The 19624-nt window shown below is 39.3% G+C and overlaps 1 protein-coding gene across 2 annotated transcripts in view; it reads right to left on the reverse strand.

The window, feature by feature from the left end:
* Nucleotides 1-443: 443 nt before the first annotated feature.
* TAFA1 (TAFA chemokine like family member 1) overlaps nucleotides 444-19624 on the reverse strand; it is a 467162-nt gene continuing 447981 nt past the window's right edge. The window contains exons 4-6 of one of the 2 annotated variants that reach the window (XR_004595219.2): nucleotides 13000-13124; nucleotides 11462-11560; nucleotides 444-1596 (exon numbers count right to left, since the gene is read on the reverse strand). Coding sequence is in view for 1 of the 2 variants with exons in the window: in XM_034440605.3 (XP_034296496.1) it covers nucleotides 1579-1596; nucleotides 13000-13124 (143 nt within the window). In the remaining variant the exon portion in view is untranslated. The remainder of the gene's footprint in view (nucleotides 1597-11461; nucleotides 11561-12999; nucleotides 13125-19624) is intronic. The other variant, XM_034440605.3, reaches the window with a different exon arrangement.

Below are 19624 nucleotides of genomic sequence, written 5' to 3' on the forward strand. Positions count from 1 at the left end.
AATATGAGTCAGGACAAGCATCTGAATTTGGTCATGTGACCATGGGGATGCTGCAACAGTTTAAGTTTGTGAAAAATGGTCATAAGTCATTTTTTTTCACTGCCATTGGAACTTCAAACAGTCACTAAATGGACAGTTGTAAGTCAAGGACTATCTGTATTGAGCTTGATCTTAACCATACTAAAGTACGTTCATATACTTGGAGTAAGTGCAACGCTATTCAGATTAGTAGAAGCAATACTGTGGATCCGTTTATGGAAAGTAAGGGAACAATTCCAGTCATATTTTAAAATCTATTATTACTGTGCATATGACTTTGCTTTTAACTTTTCAAAAGTGTTGATAATTAAACGCATTGCTTTTCTTTCATGTAATATCGAAGTGGGACTTTTTCCTATTAAAGTTTCTATCATTATGACTGAAAAAGTCAAAGTTCCTTTCGCTAGAGGGGTAGCTATATAAATTTGTTTAATAAAATAAAAATAAATAAAATGAAACAGTAAGGCGAAACCCATGACAGTGCAAAATCTGCGTTTTTCCTAAACATTATAAAAATGATTCTCATGAGCAAACAACAGAAGCCATAAAAGTTAGCAATCGCTTTTTCTTTCTTTTTTTTTTTTTTACTAGGCTTGTCTATATCAACTATACAAAGTCTGTAGACAATTGTCTGTACAGGGATTTTTCTTTTTAAATAAATGAACCTGCAGTTTACGAAAAGTTGTCCAGTGAATTTCAGAGCGCAGGTTGGGTCTGTTTAATTACTAAGAGTCTCTTTCCTCTTCTCTATGGGACAGTTCTTGGCCCCGAAAAATGTTCCCGGCATCACGTATCAATTAAGTATAAAGTATGTTTAATGTAAGCAAAGCCAGCATGCAAATGTTGCACGAAGAGAGAGAGAAAGGGAAAAAAATAAAAAAAAAAGATTGCGGAACACAGGAATATGAAAAACAAAAATGGAATTCCCTTCAACATCTGGCTGACACAATCATCATTGTAACGAAAAGGAAGTAGCATTCCAATTATTTGGTCAGTCTTCGTCCTTATTCATGTTCTTTTTTCACTGTCGTCTTGATCTACAAAGCCCTTATCTCTTTACAATTAAATAAAGCAAAATTAAGCCGTTGCAGCAAAATGTGGTTCTGTTCAGTTTCTCAGCGAGTCAGGGTTTATTTCAAAATATTTTATATATTTATATATTTGTAAATGATACAAATAAACATGGTCCATCCACCTGTACGGGACCATTGTTCATCTTTCAGAATCGCAAAACTTGCTTCTGTTGAACTGCTTGCCAATGTCTCCTCTCTTTCTCTCTCTCTCTTCCCCCTTCTTCTTCTTCTTCTTCTTTTTTTTTTTGCTGTCCGCTCTGGTTCATTATTTGTCTAGCGTGTTTTGGCTCTACACAAGCAAAGCCATTGCAGTTTCTTCTGGTGCAGAGTTAAAGTGCAAATTAAAAACAAAAAGAAAACAAAAACCATTTGGCTTGTAGAAGTTGGAGATGGTTTAAGGTTCAAAGATTTCTGCCTTCTATCTGTCAGGGAGTTCCTTCAGAGGCTGCTGTCAGAAGAATTTTTGTTAGGTCCTCGGATGAATCTGCAAGGAGAAACCAAAAAAAAAAAAAGAAGAAGAAAGGATTATGCTCAGCCCTTTGAAAACCACCTTGATTCTTCAGTTCGGTGGATGGAAGCAGACCTTTCCCCAAAGCTGCATAGCCAAGGTAAAAGTAGCCAAGAGAGTGTGCTCAAAATCAGACCAGAGAAGTGGAAAATTAGGGGAACCAATACAAGGACCTCTCTCTCCAGCTGATCTGATTCACATGGAGAGAAGCTATGGGGTGACTTCTTTGCAGGACCATTCAGGCTTAAGGTGTTGCACCTCTATGGTCATTTCTCTGTTGCCTGCTGGAGATAACATCTGGCAGTCAAAATTTTCTTTGTGGCTGCTGTTGGAATACCAACCTGTGGAAGATATTCTTCCTCTGCCATCTCCTGCCCTGCCTTTATTTCTGCACACAGGGATCACCCTTTGAATTTTCTTTGCTTTCAGATGCAAACATTCGATCTTATATTGAACACAAACTATCCACCCTGGTCCCTGAAAGTCTGGTTGTATGAATGAGGCAACAACACTCAGCAGTCATTTATTTATTTATTTATTTATTTATTTATTTATTTATTTATTTATTTATTTATTTATTTATTTATTTATTTATTTATTTATTGGTTCGATTTATGTGTCACCCTTCTCCGGAGACTCAGGGCGGCTTACAATGCGTTAAGCAATAGCCTTCATACTTTTGTATATACCTGCTTAGTAGGGCTTTTGGGCCCCCCCTAAGCGTTGTTCTTTTTTTATACAAAGTCAGCTTATCTGCTGACTTTGTATAAAAAAACATCTGCTGCAGATTGGGCAAAGATTTGGCTAAGCTAGAAGGGTTTGATTTCAGGGAATACATCATTGAGGGTGCCTTTAAAAATCCTAGTGAGCCTTTCAGTTTGCAATTTTCTAAAACTACCTCTGGGAAATAAAAGTCTGAAAATAGCCAGAATGGTTCTTTGTAGGGGTGGGAAAAAAGATTGCACATCATTATATGTGTCAGTACCCACTTTTGCACCTTGTCATGCTGAAATCAACAAAGGTAGTCAGTCATTTAAGAGAGAAAGGAAAAAAAAAAGCTAACGTTTGTACAAAAGGTCAGGAACATTTTCTAGAGTAGCAGGAATTCATGAGAACTTTGTCAGTGAGGCCTGTTAGCACTTTCACAGGGATTTTAATTGAGAAAAATGGCAGCAAATCTTAGAGAGGTTAGTTTGCTTCCCCCCTCTCTCTTGTATGAGAAGCTGGCAAGTTTTGTCAATAAGATTTTGATTGACTGATTGATCAGTTTATGTATTTATTATCTAGTCCTTCTGACTCCCAACAATTCTGAGTGGGATGCCTTACTGGATTGTTCATAGGAAATCTCATTAACAAAATTTTACGATAGCCCTGTGAAAAATTTGCCAGCCACTTGAAAAGACCACAATTCCCTGCTTTTATAACTCTTGTTTTATGACTTTATGCAAATTTCATCCAGATCTGAGGAAAAACAACAGCCACAAGATGGGTTTTCAGAGCAGTTTCAGTGGGGGTGTTTTGCAGTAAAAAAAAATGTGGCATCTGAAGACTAACAATGTAATTATCAGATATGTTTGGTGTATCACAATCCAATTTATCAGAGGCATAGAATATAGTCCTGGGAATGGAACATATACATGCAAAGAGAGAATGAGAGCAAGAAAGAGGGGGGGGGACAGAGAGAAGGAGGGAGAGAGAGAGAGAGAGAGAGAGAGGGAGAGAGGGAGGGAGGGAGGGAGGGAGGGAGAGAGAGAGAGCACAAGCACATAACTCTTGCTGGAGAGAGAGGAATGGAAAAGAGACAATTGCTTTAGAAGCAACTAAACATAAACCTGAATTCTGCTGTGATACAAATTTGTATTGAATATCTGCTTAGCTAACACACTGTAATAAGACATCTTGGATTTATCCAACCCATAAGAAATGTATTCACTTTGCCCGATTTATTTTTCTTCTGTTAATCAGTGAAACAATGAAGATACATTACATTTGTCTTTTTTTTTTTAAAGGCAACTGGACTGTTTTTTCTTTGAGGAAGAAGAAGGAAATATTTCACTTCTCATCCAAGAAGCTTCATCAGTTGTGATGGCGGAGGTCGGGGGGGGGATGGAAGGACAGTACTGACAGTAGAAACCGGATGGTAGAGGGATGGAAGGAAAGGTTCTGATAGGATGCTGGCGGTGAAGGGGGGGTTGGAAGGATTGTATTTATTTGTAGTCATCTGGTCGATAGCACTCTCTGAGATTTGTTGAGACCACTTGAAAGTTTATTTGTGCCCTCGGAGTCACCTAAATCAAGGTGCAATTGGTTGTGGAATCTTCTTGGAACTGCGGCAAGGGCTGCATTGTAAACTGGAGATAGGTGGTGTCTTATCCCACCCCACCTCCCCCATTGAGGAAGGCTTTCAATTCCAACATAGATGGATTCTTTTACCCCTCTTTCAAACCAATGGTCCTCTCTATCCAAAATAAGGACTCTCAATAGAATAGAATAGAGTAGAGTAGAGTAGAGTAGAGTAGAGTAGAATAGAATAGAATAGAATAGAATAGAATAGAATAGAATAGAATAGAATAGAATTTTATTGGCCAAGTGTGATTGGACAGACAAGGAATTTGTCTTGGTGCATATGCTCTCTAGTGTACATAAAAGATAAGTTCATCAAGAATCATAAGGTACAACACTTAATGATAATCATAGGGTACAAATAAGCAACCAAATCATATTAGGAAACAGTCAATATAAATCTTAAGGATACAAGCAACAAAGTTACAGTCATACAGTCATAAGTGGGAGGAGATGGGTGATAGGAACAACGAGAAGATTAATAGTAATGCAGACTTACTAAATAGTTTGACAGTGGTGAGGGAATTATTTGTTTAGCAGAGTGATAGCGTTCGGGAAAAAAACTGTTCTTGTGTCTAGTTCTTCTGGTGTGCAGTGCTCTATAGTGTTGTTTTGAGGGTAGGAGTTGAAACAGTTTTTGTCCAGGATGTGAGGGGTCTGTAAATATTTTCACAGCCCTCCTTTTGCCTTGTGCAGTATACAGGTCCTCAATGGAAGGCAGGTTGGTAGCAATTGTTTTTTCTGCAATCCAAAATGTGGAGTCTACAAAATGTGGAGTCTACAATGCAGCCCTTGCAGGAATTCCAAAGAGATTCCACAACTAATTGCACCCTGATCCAGGTGACCCTGAGGGCACAGATAAACCCCCAAGGAGTCTCAACAGTTCTCAAGAGTATGCTAATGACCAGATGACTGCAAAGAAATACAATCCTTCCACAAACACACACCATCATCCTATCGGAACCTATCCTTCCATCCCCTTACCCTCCAGTCACAACTGACAGTATCTATCCTTCCCTCTCCCTGCCATCAGAACTGATGAAGCTTCTTGGATGAGAAGTGAAATATTTTCTTATTCTTCCTCCAAGGGAAAAAAAACTCCACAGCCTAGTTGCCTTTTGAAGAAAAAAAGCACCTTTGAGACAGCTATGACCTGGATGACTGAGAATCTCCACAAATACATTTCTTTTAATTTCATTCCACCAGAAAACTGTTTCTCCTTTCCCAGCTGCATCCATTGTCTCTATGCCCAGTATCTTTTTCCCCACTATGTTCATGAATCATTTGCTGCTATGGCAGTCACAGGCACAATGTATATGGAGGTACATTCACATCAGTCCTGGATATTAAATACAATTTGGGAGATTGACCAGGTAGATGGATCTGACAGCACCAAAATCACTACCACCTCAATTCTTATTATGGTCTGTAGCAACATTGATGACTCTCAGAAGGACTTTTCTTCTTATTCTAAAATGCTGTCTTTTCCCAGGAGATTCCCTAGAAAGAAATTCTATTTGGAGAAGGTACACGTTATACTGATTTTTGAACAAGTTCAAGGTATTTGTTTACTACTTTTCAATGTCAAGTAAATTCCTATTCTGGGTCAATCAATCAAGCACCGCCTTCTCCATTGTCTTCATGTGTTCTTCTTGCTAAGTTCTTACCCTATTTACAGTATATAGACTGGGATGAATGGGGGAGAGAGGAGGTAATAGCATTCCATATTATCCCAATTTATCTCTCTTCCCTGGTTTTGAGCTGTCTTTTCCCCTTCTCATCCTCTAGCCTACATGTGTTTATTGTTTGTCTTTTAGATTTTTATCCTCTGCGTTCTAATGGGTTCTTATATGGGGACTTCCTTTCATCTTATTTTCTCAGCCACAACCCATAAGATAGGCTAGGCTGAGAGACAGTGAACTCCAATAATCAGCCAGTGAGCCTCCATGATTGAAAATGTATTTGAGTTTTCATCTCTCCAGTCTTAGTCCAACGCTAGCTGCATGATGGAGAAGTCCATCCTCCACCAAGAAAATGAGCACTTTTTCTACTGAAGGGATGAATCCTTTTATTTCACTCATCAGGTAGAGATTGAAAATGAGATTTCAACCACTGACAATAATTTTACAAATCAAGATAAAACAGATCAATGATGCCCATGTTGCTTAACACTCAGCATGCCTTAGCTGTGATGGTTATGTATTGGTGCTTGCTTAATCACTGTGTCATTTCTCATTGTGTGTTTAACTGAGGGCCATGTCATTTAATTGTGAGCTAATTATCTCCCGTGTGGGTCTTCCTTTGTTAATGGTGCTCCTAGAAGTGAAAATGGATTCACTTAGTTTGGTAAGCCAGTTTGGATCAGGGGTGAAATCCAGCAGGTTGTGACAGATTCTGGAGAACCGGTAGCGGAAATTTTGAGTAATTTGGAGAACCGGCAAATACCACCTCTGGCTGGCCCCAGAGTGGGGTGGGAATGGAGATTTTGTAGAATCCTTACCCTGGAGTGTGGTGGGAATGGAGATTTTGCAATATCCTTCCCCTGCCATGCCCACCAAGCCACGCCCATAGAACCAGTAGTAAAAAAAATTTGAATTTCACCACTGGTTTGGACACATGGCAAATATATGAGGAAAATTCAGAGGAAGAGAAAACATGGCCATTTTCATTAGAGAGTTTCATGCCTGTCTAGGGAAGTCCCTTGTTTTCCTAAGAAATATGGGATAGAGTGATAGCTCCTTCCCCAGGAAGTACATGGCTTGCTGTGCAGATCTATGAAAGAAAACACCACAGATATTGGAGGAGGGGAGATTGATGGTGAAACGGCACCTGAACAGAGGCAGAAAAATAGGTTTTTCATTTGAGTTTGCTCCTTCTAAGAATAAAAGCCTGAACTTTGACATTAGACGCTTGTAGTACACCTTGTTCTCCTGAAATGCTCAAAGTAACTGAAGGGATGTTTTGTACTCATTCAGCTTTTGATGGCAAAAGTGAGCTCTAAATAGCTCGTCTTTTGTTGGTAGGAAATAAAAGAGGTCAACAAGTGACTCAACACTGGTGCTGGAATAGGGTCTCTGTTGCCCAGAACGTTTTCTTTGATAACTTCTGATTTTTGTTAATTTCAGTAAATGAAGGGGAGTGTTTAGGTTGACCCAGGAGGCGCTGGGATATCAAAGATTAGTAAAGAAGATCACCAAATAAGCTAGCACCTACTAAAAAAATGCTTCATTTTCGTTATGAAATAATTGAGGATGATTTCAAGAAGGAAGTCGAAGAAGGAAAGACTGGAGAAGGGAAAGCATTAAATGTTTCCTCAGAGATTTATAGGACACTAATCCACTCACTGAGCAGTGGCTCAGTGGCTAATATGCTGAGCTTGTCGATTGAAAGGTCGGCAGTTCAGTGGTTCGAATCCCTAGTGCTGCGTAAGGGGTGAACTCCCATTACTTGTCCCAGCTTCTGCTTCGAACCTAGCAGTTCGAAAGCACGTAAAAATGCAAGTAGAAAAATAGGGACCACCTTTGGTGGGAAGGTAACAATGTTCCGTGCGCCTTTGGCGTTTAGTCATGCTGGCCACGGAAATGTCTTCAGACAGTGCTGGCTTCTTCAGCTTTGAAACGGAGATGAGCACTGCCCCCTAGAGTCAGGAATGACTAGCACATATGTACGAGGGGAACCTTTAGCTTTACCTTAATCCACTCTAAAGGTATCATTTCAGTTTTTCAAGAACTTCAATGGGGAGGAGGAAAACTGATGTATGAACCCCACATTTTTAGCCAACAGCAGGGATTCTCCCTTTTTATTCACTGCAGCAGCAGGAATGAACTTTTTTTTGAAGTTGCCATTGGCCTTTGAGTAGAATGCAGGAGACGATATTCACAATTTGGGCAAAGAAGTTGCTGAGAGCAGCTCATAAATGATATTTGATTTAATGATAATGTAATTAAATGAAATTGATTAAAAAGAAGTCGTATAATCAGCTTCCCACATATTCAATATTTTCTCCCTTCTGTCACATTAAAAAGTATAATCCAGGAGCAACATTCGGAAGGACTCTAGGGTAAGGGTTGCAGGTTGCACATCCCTGTTTTAAATAAGTGGCTGGGCACATATGCCAAGCAGGATGTAGGGGCAATCTGGCATGGTTTTTCTTTTCTTCTAATGAAAGAACCCCCAAATTAAAATTGCAACTGCATGCTGTAACAACGATTACCATGCCCCCACTGAGAAATTGTACAGAGGCTGGGAAAGTAATGGGAGAGAGGACATAAACAATGAAGAGACTGCAGGTTATCTCAGTGGCAGCTTATCTTTTAAGCAGCAACTCAGCCCAGGTGTCAAGGAACCTGGAAAGGAGCATTTCAAATCATTCTGGGGCTTTGCCTGAATGAACTCATAAGGGTTGGAAATTCCTCTTCTAAGACTTTGCATTTACCCCAAGACTAGCATGAAAAAGACCTTCCTGAAATCAGGGTAGTTCTCGCTTCCCTGATGCTGCTTATTTGAACGGGGGCTTTTAGAATTCCGGGTTTAAAAATCACTTTCAAAATGGTCTCCGACCTAAACTGGACGCAGGTAATGCACATTTTTATTTTGCTCTTCTTCCTAAAGAAAGCCTAGAACGGCTGTTCAATAAATTTCATATAAATAAAGGTTTTAATAAATAAATGTTTAATAAATAAATAAATAAATAAATAAATAAAAATGTTCAATAAATTTCACAGGTAGAGTCCTCCACTCCTCTGCTCGCAACAAAATGAGTCCCTTCTGGGAGAAGGGCGGTATACAAATTAAATAAATAAATAAATAAATAAATAAATAAATAAATAAATAAATAAATAAATAAATAAATAAATAAAATACCTTATGCCACCAGACTTGAAATTCTGGGTTTAGGAAAATTAGAACTACGCTGCCTTCGCCATGATCTAAGTGTAGCTGATAAAATCATCTGCTACAATGTCCTACCTGTCAATGACTACTTCAGCTTCAACCACAACAATACACGAGCACACAATAGATACAAACTTCAAGTGAACCGCTCCAAAGTTGATTGCAGAAAATATGACTTCAGTAACCTGGAATGCACTACCAGACTCTGTGATCTCATCCCAAAACCCCCAAAACTTTAACCTAAGACTGTCTACTGTTGACCTCACCCCAATCCTAAGAGGACTGTAAGGGGCGTGCATAAGTGCCTACCGTCCCTGTCCTAATGTTCCCTTTAATTGTATTCATTTTATGTATTCAATTCATGTGTATGCTTATATATATAAATCTAATATGTAGTTGACAAAATAAAATAAATAAAATATATATACATGCACACAAAAAAAGAAAAATCATCTTCTAGAAAAGAAGTAAGTAAAGCAATCCAGTCAATGTAAAGGGGCATGATTTGAGGCCTGGTTATAGCTTCTGAAAGCCTGAATAAAGCTCCCAACTCCCAAAGATGAACTGAGTTTATAAGGTGACTGAAGACGAACTATGAAATATATGACTGAAGACTAACTGTAATAGCTATATTTAACTACTTGTACCAAATTTAAATATAAATTAAATAAAATATAAGTGCTTCACCAATTTCCCTGGTGCTACTCACTTGTTGTCAGGTCCACCATTGTGTCCTGCCATTCTGTTGGAGGATGGGGAGGAAGACCTGCTGGCATTTTTCACATGCTTTTACTTTTGCTGTAACCTCTTGGGAATTAGGGAGAGGGATTGTCTTCAAGATGGAGCAGGCTCCCTCCCAGCCGGTTCCAGCTTGGTTTCAAGGCCGCCATGCCCTGAGAGTGAACTGTTATCTGCCTTACCCCTCAGCATTCTCAAAACAACCTTGTGGCATCACATTGGCTGCTGGTGGACTGGTCAGGGTGGGTGGGTATGGGGAAATGGAAGAATTGCTTTGTGCTTTGCACAGGAACTTCAGGTTCCTCCTGACTTCACTGCAACCACTTTTCTCTCAATAAAAGTTCTATTGATTCAATCCAATGGAGTCAAGAGTCATGCTTTCCTGAGGGACCAGCTGGGGCAGATCCTTTATACTTATTTTCCCTATCCTGTCCATACTGGGAAGTACAATCCCTCGCCATAATACTCAATGCTACCTGAGGGTCCAAGTCATTTCTGAATGTATCCTATCGCATGTCTTTCTAAACACACCTGTTGTGTTGACTTAATCATTATATGCCCCTGACTGAGAGATTCAACCTTAATTTCACCCCATTAAGTTATCCTCACAAATGGCTGTACTTTCCGCAATATATTCAAGCAGTCAGTCAAAACATAAAAATGCATAGAATACTTTAAACAAAGTTATGGAAACAAAGTCCTGCCAAGAAAGATTAAAAAAAAAAGAAAGAAAAATACTGAACATGGTGGGGTAAAGGTGTTACTCTATTTTGAAACATTTAAGAAGTTATCTCAGGAATTTAATTGAAATGAAATCCGATAATCCATACACAGTGGAATAAACCATATATTTGAATATTAACAAAGCTTCCGAATGTCTAAAAAAAGAAATTGAGATGTTAGGTATTAATCCATAGCTAGTGAGAAGCAGAAAATGTGCAAAGAGAACGAAAGGAACCTTATATGTAGATTACTGTACGCAACACAGATGAACTGAAAACGTATATGAAAAATGTTCTTCTGAAGTGCTACAATCTGTCCTCTAAAAGCTATATGATTCTTCATGCTTAAATAGTGATTTGCATTGGAAAGAACTCAAAGAAAGTCTATATTAGGTGGACATACCATGTCTACTTAAAAAAAGAAAAAAAGAAAAATATGGTTTACTTATCTAGAGATTCTAACTCTGAGACTCAAGACTTCTGACATGAGTGAAAAGACCATAGTTCTAAGACATAATCAATCACATTTTTATATTCATACATTTCTCCTTTTATTGAGACACCTATTGTTCAAAATGTTTGCTGAAATGTTCTGAACAAATCAGAAGCCACATTAGCACAGAATACATAGAAAGATGGTCTTGTACTCATATCTTGCTTAACTGTGTCAAAAATGGATTAACATGTCAAAATAATTCTCTAACCATAACTCTTACTGTGGCATCTAACTCAAAGGAGTATAGTTTTCACTCCCAACAACCCAAATTAGTCATGCTGTATCATGAAAACTGAAAATAATTAACTGTCCTTTCCCAGTTCCCAATTCCAAGCTAAAGCCCTAGAGTTGCACTGTGAAAATTGGGCTTCTCAAGGAATTCTTTTTTAGGTTTTGCCATATATATATGGTGTGTGTGTGTATGGGTGTGTATGGTATGTATGTATGTATGTATGTATGTATGTATGTATGTATGTATGTATGTCAAACAGGGCAAGTTAGGGTCCTATGAGAGGATGACTCTATAGATCCTACCATGCAAAGAGAACCAATGAATTCTTCTTCTTCTTCTTCTTTAGAAAATAGAGAATAACATGTGTTTTAATTCCATTTCTGAAAGTGTTCCAAATCAGGCCACTTTGGATCTTACCCAAAATCATGTTGCACCCAAATCCATGATGTTTGGAATAAAAGCTCCCCAACATGTTCTCATAGTCCTGATTTCTGTCCCTGACTAAGCATGGAACATCTGAGAAAGCCAGAAAAGAAAATGCTCTCATAAAAAAGCAGGGAAAGAAGCAACAGGAGGCAGCCATTCCCATTTTGCACCAATATTATTGCAACCATATTAACAGATTAACAGAGTTGGAAGGGACCTTGAAGGTCATCTAGTCCAACCCCCCACCCAAACAGGAGATCCTACACCATTTCTGACAGATGGCAGTCCAGTGATGAAGCTACCACAACTTCTGAAGGCAAGCTGTTCCATTGGTTGATTGCTCTCACTGTCAGAAAATTTCTCCTTACTTCCAGGTTGAATCTCTCCTTGTTCCATTCCATTCCATTGTCTGGCCTTCAGGTGCTTTGGAAAATAGCTTAATCCCCTCCTCTCCATGGCAGCCCATCTAATATTGGAACACTGTATCATGTCTCCCCTCGTCCTTCTCTTCGCTAGAATAGCCATGCCCAGTTTCTGCAACCATTCATCGTATGTTTTATCCTCCAGTCCCCTAATCACCTTGGTTGATCTTCTCTGCACTCTTTCTAGAGTCTCAATATCTTTTTTATAGTGTGGTTACCAAAACTGGATGCAGTATTCTAGGTGTGGTCTTACTAAAGCTTTATAGAGTGGTATTAGTACTCACTTGATCTTGATTGTATCCCTCTGTTAATGCAATTTAGGATTGCATTGGCTTTTTTGACTGCTGCCGCACACTGTTGACTCATGTTTCATTGGTTGTCCACTAAGACTCCAAGATCCCTGTCACAGTTACTGCTATTAAGCCTGATTTTACCAGTCTATATGTGTATTTTTGGTTTTTCTTGCTTAAGTCTAAGACTTTACTTTTCTCTACATTGAATTTCATTTTGTTAGATAGGGACCAGTATCCAAGTCTGTCAAGATCCATCTGAATCTTGAGCCTATCATCAAGGGTGTTGGCTATTCATGCCAGCTACCACAAATTTGGTAAGTTCCCCTTCTATTCCCTCATCTAAGTCATTTATGAAGATATTGAAGATGGAACTGGGGCTAGGAGGCTTACTTCCCTCCATGTAGACATAGTACCATTAAGACTACTTGTTGAGTACAGTTTGTCAGCCAATTACAAATCCATCTGGTGGTGATGCTATCTATCCCACTTTTTTCTAGATTACCAAGAAGTAGGTTGTGGTCTACCATATTTTGCTACGAGGGTGGCGTGGTGGCCTCACAATCAGGAGGCTATGCGTTTGATCCTAGGTAGCAGCAGATATTTTTCTCTCTAGGCTCAAAGAGAAAATATCTCCTGTGAATTCTGTGTAAGCATCAGGAAGGGCATCCGGCTAGTAAATGCTCAGCTCCATTCAGTCACCCCAACTCCACCCTGATGCAAGAGTTTTCAGGATCATTAAAAGAAAAAAAATGTATTTTACTATGTGAACTTAACAGTGTTTTAACATCCAGTGATAAGGAAAGTATCAACTTACTCTGGTGGTCTTGACTTTATTGCCAGTTGCACACATCCATCCTGAATTGTCAGGTAATGTCTTGCATTCCTCACCCTCTAGGCAGGGCTCCATCTCACACCACCATTTCCCGATGACTATTGAGGCTGAAAGAAAATGGACAAAGCATTTGTGAATGAACCTTGCTGCCTCCATCAGTTTACTTTGCCTCATCAAGAAGCGGCTTCCCAAATGAACAGAGCTCATTCAGTCCTGCATCAAATCCACATCCTTTAGACTGAGCTCAGGTCTGGATTGCTCCAGACTGATGATAGGTCATCAGTCCCCTCGTGGGATAAAAAAAAAAAGAAGAAGAAGGTGTAAATGAGAACGTCTGATGAGTCACAGGGTGGAAAAGGAACAAAATCCACTCTGAATGAAAAAGAAGGGATAGGATAGCTCTTTGATCAAGCAGTGCAATTCAGTTCGGAGGACACCATGTATATGGATCACAGGCTTTGTAAACAGATTTATGTTTAGCTTATGTACCTTACTGCTGTGAGAAACATCCTGTAGATCATGAAAAATATCTCCCCCAAGCTCCCATCAATTCAGAAAATCTTTTTTATTCCGTTGAACATCCCTTGCAAGCATTCTACAAGCATCCAAGGAGCTTTTACAAAGTGAAAAGGTTGTCTGCTGAAAATGTTATAATTCTTGGTGAAGAGGTGAAATGAGCTACGTGAGATGGGGGAGATAAACATATGTGCCTCTTCGGGTCCTTTGATATCTACCTTGATTCCACAAATAACACCTCCCAAACTACCAGGTGCCTTGATACTCTAACCCGTGTTACAGAAGACATGCATTGTAGAAAAAAAAATCACTTGAAAATTGTATTATTTTGTTGCAATGTTTCAGAATATGAAAACTCGCACTCTGATATTACCATATGCAATTCTGGGAGAATCGAAATATGATAGTGTGGTATGAAAACCCTGATACAATTTACAGCTTCTTTTGGGAACTAGACTCATTCTTTGCCAGTATGCTAGTATATTTTTATCAAATGAAAAGGTGGGGGGGGTTGTATTTTTTTTTACAAGAAATGCATTGACAAGAAATTGTTTCTAAATTGCTTGTACAGGGGATGGTACAGTGGCCTAAAACTAAGTGTGGACTATTTAACTCCAGATAAAGAAATCCTGGTTTTTCACACATTTAGTTGATACACTGATGCCTACTGGATTCCTCTATAGAGGTTCCTGCATAACCTGCTGCTCCCAATCCAAGGACAAAACCCTTAACTGAAGTCTTGATGTCATCTTCAATAGCAATAGCACTTAGCAATAGCACTTAGACTGATATACCGCTTCATAGTGCTTTTTACAGACCTCTCTAAGCAGTTTACAGAGTCAGCATATTGCCCCCCCAAATCTGGGGCCTCATTTTACCCACCTCGGAAGGATGGAAGGCTGAGTCAACCTTGAGCCGGTGAGATTTGAACTGCCGAACTGCATCGAGCAGTCAGCTGAAGTAGCCTGCAGTGCTGCACTCTAATCACTGCGCCACCTCGGCTCTCAACCTATGTGTAGCCCACTGTGCAAACAACTTCCACCCTGAACTCCATTTTTTTCTGGTTCTATATCAAAAAATACTGTTTTTCACTTTTGGCTGGCAAGAGTGGTGTAGTTCAGACTGTCTGCTGTGCAGCATCTCATTAAAGGCAAGGCATCCGCTTCATCATGCTAGCATTTGTCTACTGACTATACAGATCCTTGTTCTCCATGGCCCTTCCTTTGCAATTAGTGCATCATAAGGCACTAATTTGAATCAATGTAGAATAGGCTAATTTACAGAATGCATTCAAAATCCAGGACCCATGCTTCTCAAGGGGCTGAAATTCAGGCCAAGCAATCCCCAAACCTGTTATTGACAATCATAAGGATGATAGAGGGGGGAAAAAACCGTGCATTCAACCCCCTCCCTCTTTCCCAAAGATGCCCCCCCCCATTGCTCTTGGACTGGAATCTGTCCATGATTCTTGGGCTTGTTGACGCTTTCTTAAAAGAACATACAAATGGGACTGGGAGACTGGGATTGCATTCAATCTGTTGGGCTGTTTAGGATAAAATTGACAAGAACTTGCCAGGGTTTCTTTTCTAACTTAAGAAAAAGCAACAGTAAAAGCTGGAATGGACTCGTGAAAATCTCATTGTGAATAAGCAACTCTTATACTGAGCAGGAGGTTGGATTGGATGACCTCCAAGTTACTTTCCAATTGAATGCTTCTTTGACTGCTGAATGCTGTTTGCTCACGAAAAAAATAATAATAAAGCAAATGGAACTTGCTTTCCTAAATGGGGGTGGGAAGGATATAAAGAAACAGGGAAGTCTACTAACTGGAGGTCATGGTAACTGCTATCAAGACAGAGGGCCTGGTCAGCATTATTGTCAAATCTTGAAAACCAGACAGTTAAACTGGCTTCAGTTCAGCTGATATCAGCATGGAAGGCAAGCAATTTAAAGCTGATTAAAGAATACATTTTTTAAAATAAAAAATTGTCACCTTTTTTTTTCTACTGAGGTATTAATGTGGATGATTGCCAAGAGAATTAGCCTGCAGTTGCTCCAGAGATATATACAGTATGTGTGCATGGATGTATATATTAATCTATAGCATACTATCCTCATGTCTGTTTGATACGTTGTAATCTTAAATTGGATGGAATGGTTCATCACAGGGCAGCCATTTTTGAATCAATATACAATAGATTAATTTATAGAATGTGCCCAAAATCCAGGATCTGTGACTCCTGTGGGACTGAAATTTAGCAAAGTTTTGGATGCTTCCGTGACATACACCTTCCAACTATATTTCCAAGAAAACCATAAGTTGTATATCTCTACCTTCTTTCTCCCCTCTCTCTGACCTCTGTGCCTAACTGGCTGGTAGCAAGGCCTCACAGAGGAGCAACCATTGGCTGCTTTGGTATTGAGCCCAAAATTTGAAATCTCTTAATGGTGGCAGCCAGTGAGAGAACAAAAGAGCGACTTGGATGTCTGCTGTCAAGGTAGATCTGGCTTGGGGGTGCCAGTGGTTGATGGGTTAGCCCTCTTCTTCCCTGGAGGGAAGGGTCCCTTGGGGACAGGCTGGAATGGGAAGTGGGATGAAGTTTACTCCATCTGTGCTATCTTTGTTACACCTTTCCACAACTAATTATCAGTTCCATGGGTTACCTGAGGAGAGGGCTTCACCATGATTTCCTGAGGATCATGAGGGGGAAAGAAAATGGCGGAAGTCCATATTATATATGGAAAGAGGAAGGACAAGAGAAAGGCTGGGATGCCTATTGCTGCTGGGGTTGTTACTGATGGATGAGCCGCCTCCTCCTCTTCAACCTCCTTGGGAGGAGGAGTCCATTGGAATGGTGAGTAGGGGACAGGGGTAAAATTCAGCCGGTTCTATCTGGATCGCGTGATGTGGTAGGGCGGACTGCATGAAGTCCCGCCCACCCGCATGGACGTCATGACGTCCCTTTTTTGCGATGATTTTCAGCTTCTGCTCATGAGCAGAAGGCTTTGCGCATGCGCGCGCACATATGCGGACCAGTAGGGAAGGTAAGTGAATTTCACCCCTGGTAGGGGTTTATTTTACTTTACCTCACATTCTGCTGCTCCTTTTGTCTCTCCTTCCCCCAGTAAAGTGGCAAACAGTTCTGCAGGTCAGATGAAATGGGAGGGGGGGAGGAGGAGGTTTCACCAAAGCTCTCCTGAGAGTCATGAGTGAAGGAGAAATATGTGTGTGTGTGTGTGTGTGTGTGTGTGTGTGTGTGTGTGTGTGTAACCCCATCATAGTGCAATCTTATGTTAAATTATGTTATGTTATGTAAAATTAAATATTGCTGAAGGGCACCAAGTTCAGGTAGGTTGCCCTACTTTATATAAAAACGAAATCAGGAAGTTTTTCAAAACTCAACCTTGCTTCTTTAGAGAGGTACAAATAACTACTTTTGATACATAACTAGATTATAGATGAATCATTGCCTGCTGAGCTGAAATGTTGAAATACGTTAAAAGCCAAGATGGTACAATGGGAATATTATTCCACAATTCAGATAAGTAGGAGTAAATAATCATTTATTTGATTTGATTTTGGGAGAAACCAGTAGTTATTTTTTTTTTCTGTATTGTGAATGTCTTTTTTATTATACTTATTTTTATGGGAGTTTTGTTTATGTATTATTATTTTCAAACTTATTTAGAAGAAGTTTTTATTATACTTATTTTTATGGGAGTTTTGTTTATGTAATATTATTTTCAAACTTATTTTAGAAGAAGGGCTGTGGACCATGCAGAGGTATGAAAAATAGATCTCTGCTATTCATTAATGTATGGTATAGAATAAAATCTTTTTTTCTGGCTTTTGTGTGAGCCTGAAAAAAGGACATGGCTGCTTTCAAAGCCATATTAATGATTCAGTTCACAATAGCAGCCTGTTCCAACAAATACCAGTGGTCACCACACTATAAAAAAGATGTTGAGACTCTAGAAAGAGTGCAGAGAAAAGCAACTAAGATGATTAGGGGACTGGAGGATAAAACATACGATGAACGGTTACAGGAACTGGCCATGGCTAGTCTAGTGAAGAGGAGGACCAGGGGAGACATGATAGCAATGTTCCAATATTTGAGGAGCTGCCACAGAGAGGAGGGGGTCAAGCTATTTTCCAAAGCTCCTGAAGGCCAGACAAGGAATAATAGACGGAAACTGAACAAGTTGAGATTCAACCTGGAAATAAGGAGAAATTTTCTGACAGTGAGTGAGAGCAATCAACCAATGGAACAGAAGTTGCCTTCAGAAGTTGTGGTAGCTTCATCACTGGAAGCTTTCAAGAAGAGACTGGAGTGCCATCTGTCAGAAATGGTGTAGGGTCTCCTGTTTGGGCAGGGGGTTGGACTAAATGACCTACAAGGTCCCTTCCAACTCTGTTAATCTGTTAATCTGTCACACTGGGTTGAAAGTCCTTATTCCCAATCATCTTGAAGCACATATTGCTTATCCCAAGAACCACTAAATAGTCTAAATGTCTTTGTTCCCCAAAGCAATATTCTTCGATAGTGTGTAAATAAGGTTTACTATAGCAGAGTAATAAAGTATTCTAAGGGGATGGAAAAAGTCTCCAAATGCCAAGTATGGGCCTACGAACAGTACATGGGACTATAAAAGGAGAAAAAAAAAAAAACCCCACCTAATCAGGTATTGTATGTTACCTACATGCCATAGACGGACGGGATCCCCTGTGTCCCATAACATCTGCCTGGTGATTCAATCCTATAAATGCGATCTGGACACTTTGATTAAGCAATGGCATTTATCAGGATCTGGAAATGTGCCTTATCTATAGCAGCACCTGCTTTCTGAAATCAGGCTCCATCAGGGAAAGTGAGACCCCTGATTTCATTGTGCTTGTTATGTTTTATCTTTTAAAAAATGTTTTATTGATTTTATTGTAATTTCTTTGTTTGATTGTTGTGAGCGACCAGGGGTCATTGACAGTTGGGTGATGTCATTATTGAATTAATATATAATATAAATAATAAGTTATTTACAGTGATTTTGGCTTGGGGTTGAAAATAAGTTTGCAAGGATTTATTCATGAAGATTAATGTGGATTTTTAACCTAAAAGACAGTTAAGAATTAAAGATGGGGTGGATATTTTGCAATATTTGGAGCAACATAATGAAAAAAAACCCAGCTGCATTGATTTTCTTACACACAGGGCTTTGACAATTTGAACTGAGATTGCTGTTCAAAGTTTTGGAAGATATGAATTTTGGAGATAATGTTATAAAATGGGTAAGATTGATTTGCACCTCATAGAAAGCACAGATAATTGTTAATGGAGAAGTAACAAAAACGATCAGCTTTTGCTTACGATTTGGTGCTGATTTTGGAGGATCCATTAATGAGAATAGCAATATTAATAGAAAAATTAAAAGAATGCTAGTAGGTTTTAAAATTAATAATCAGAAGATGAAGATGTTAACAAAAATATGAAAATAGATGTTCAAATAGAACTGATGGAGAAAACTAGTTTTAAAAGTGAGAAAAAATGAAAATTGGGGTATTGACAAATATGAATTGTGTGTTAATGCGAAGTATTTCTGTTAAAATATGAAATTTTATTTATTTATTTGGTTTGATTTATATGCCGCCCTTCTCCTGGAGACTCAAGGCAGCTTACAATGCATTAAGCAATAGCCTTCATACTTTTGTATATACCTGCTTAGTAGGGCTTTCGCCCCCCCCCCCCCAGAGGTGTTCTTTTTTATACAAAGCCAGCTTATTGCCCCCACAATCCAGGTCCTCATTTTACCTACCTCGAAAGGATGGAAGGCTGAGTCAACCTTGAGCCTGGTGAGATTTGAACTTGCAGTAATTGCAGGCAGCTGGTATTACTTAACAGTGCTTTAGTCTGCTGCGCCACCAAGGCTCTTGATCTTTTTGTTTCACACAATGCCTAATTTGATAACAAATGTACCATTTAAGCACTGGCTAAAATATAACATCTAATTTTGGCAAGGGAGCCCCAAGTTAAATATACAGTGTTACAGAATGTAAAGGAAAGAAGGGGAATGGATTTAACTGATCTGACATTATATT

This window comes from Pantherophis guttatus, chromosome 2, assembly GCF_059756535.1.
Source record: "Pantherophis guttatus breed Tessera chromosome 2, ASM5975653v1, whole genome shotgun sequence".
Lineage (NCBI taxonomy): Eukaryota > Metazoa > Chordata > Lepidosauria > Squamata > Colubridae > Pantherophis > Pantherophis guttatus.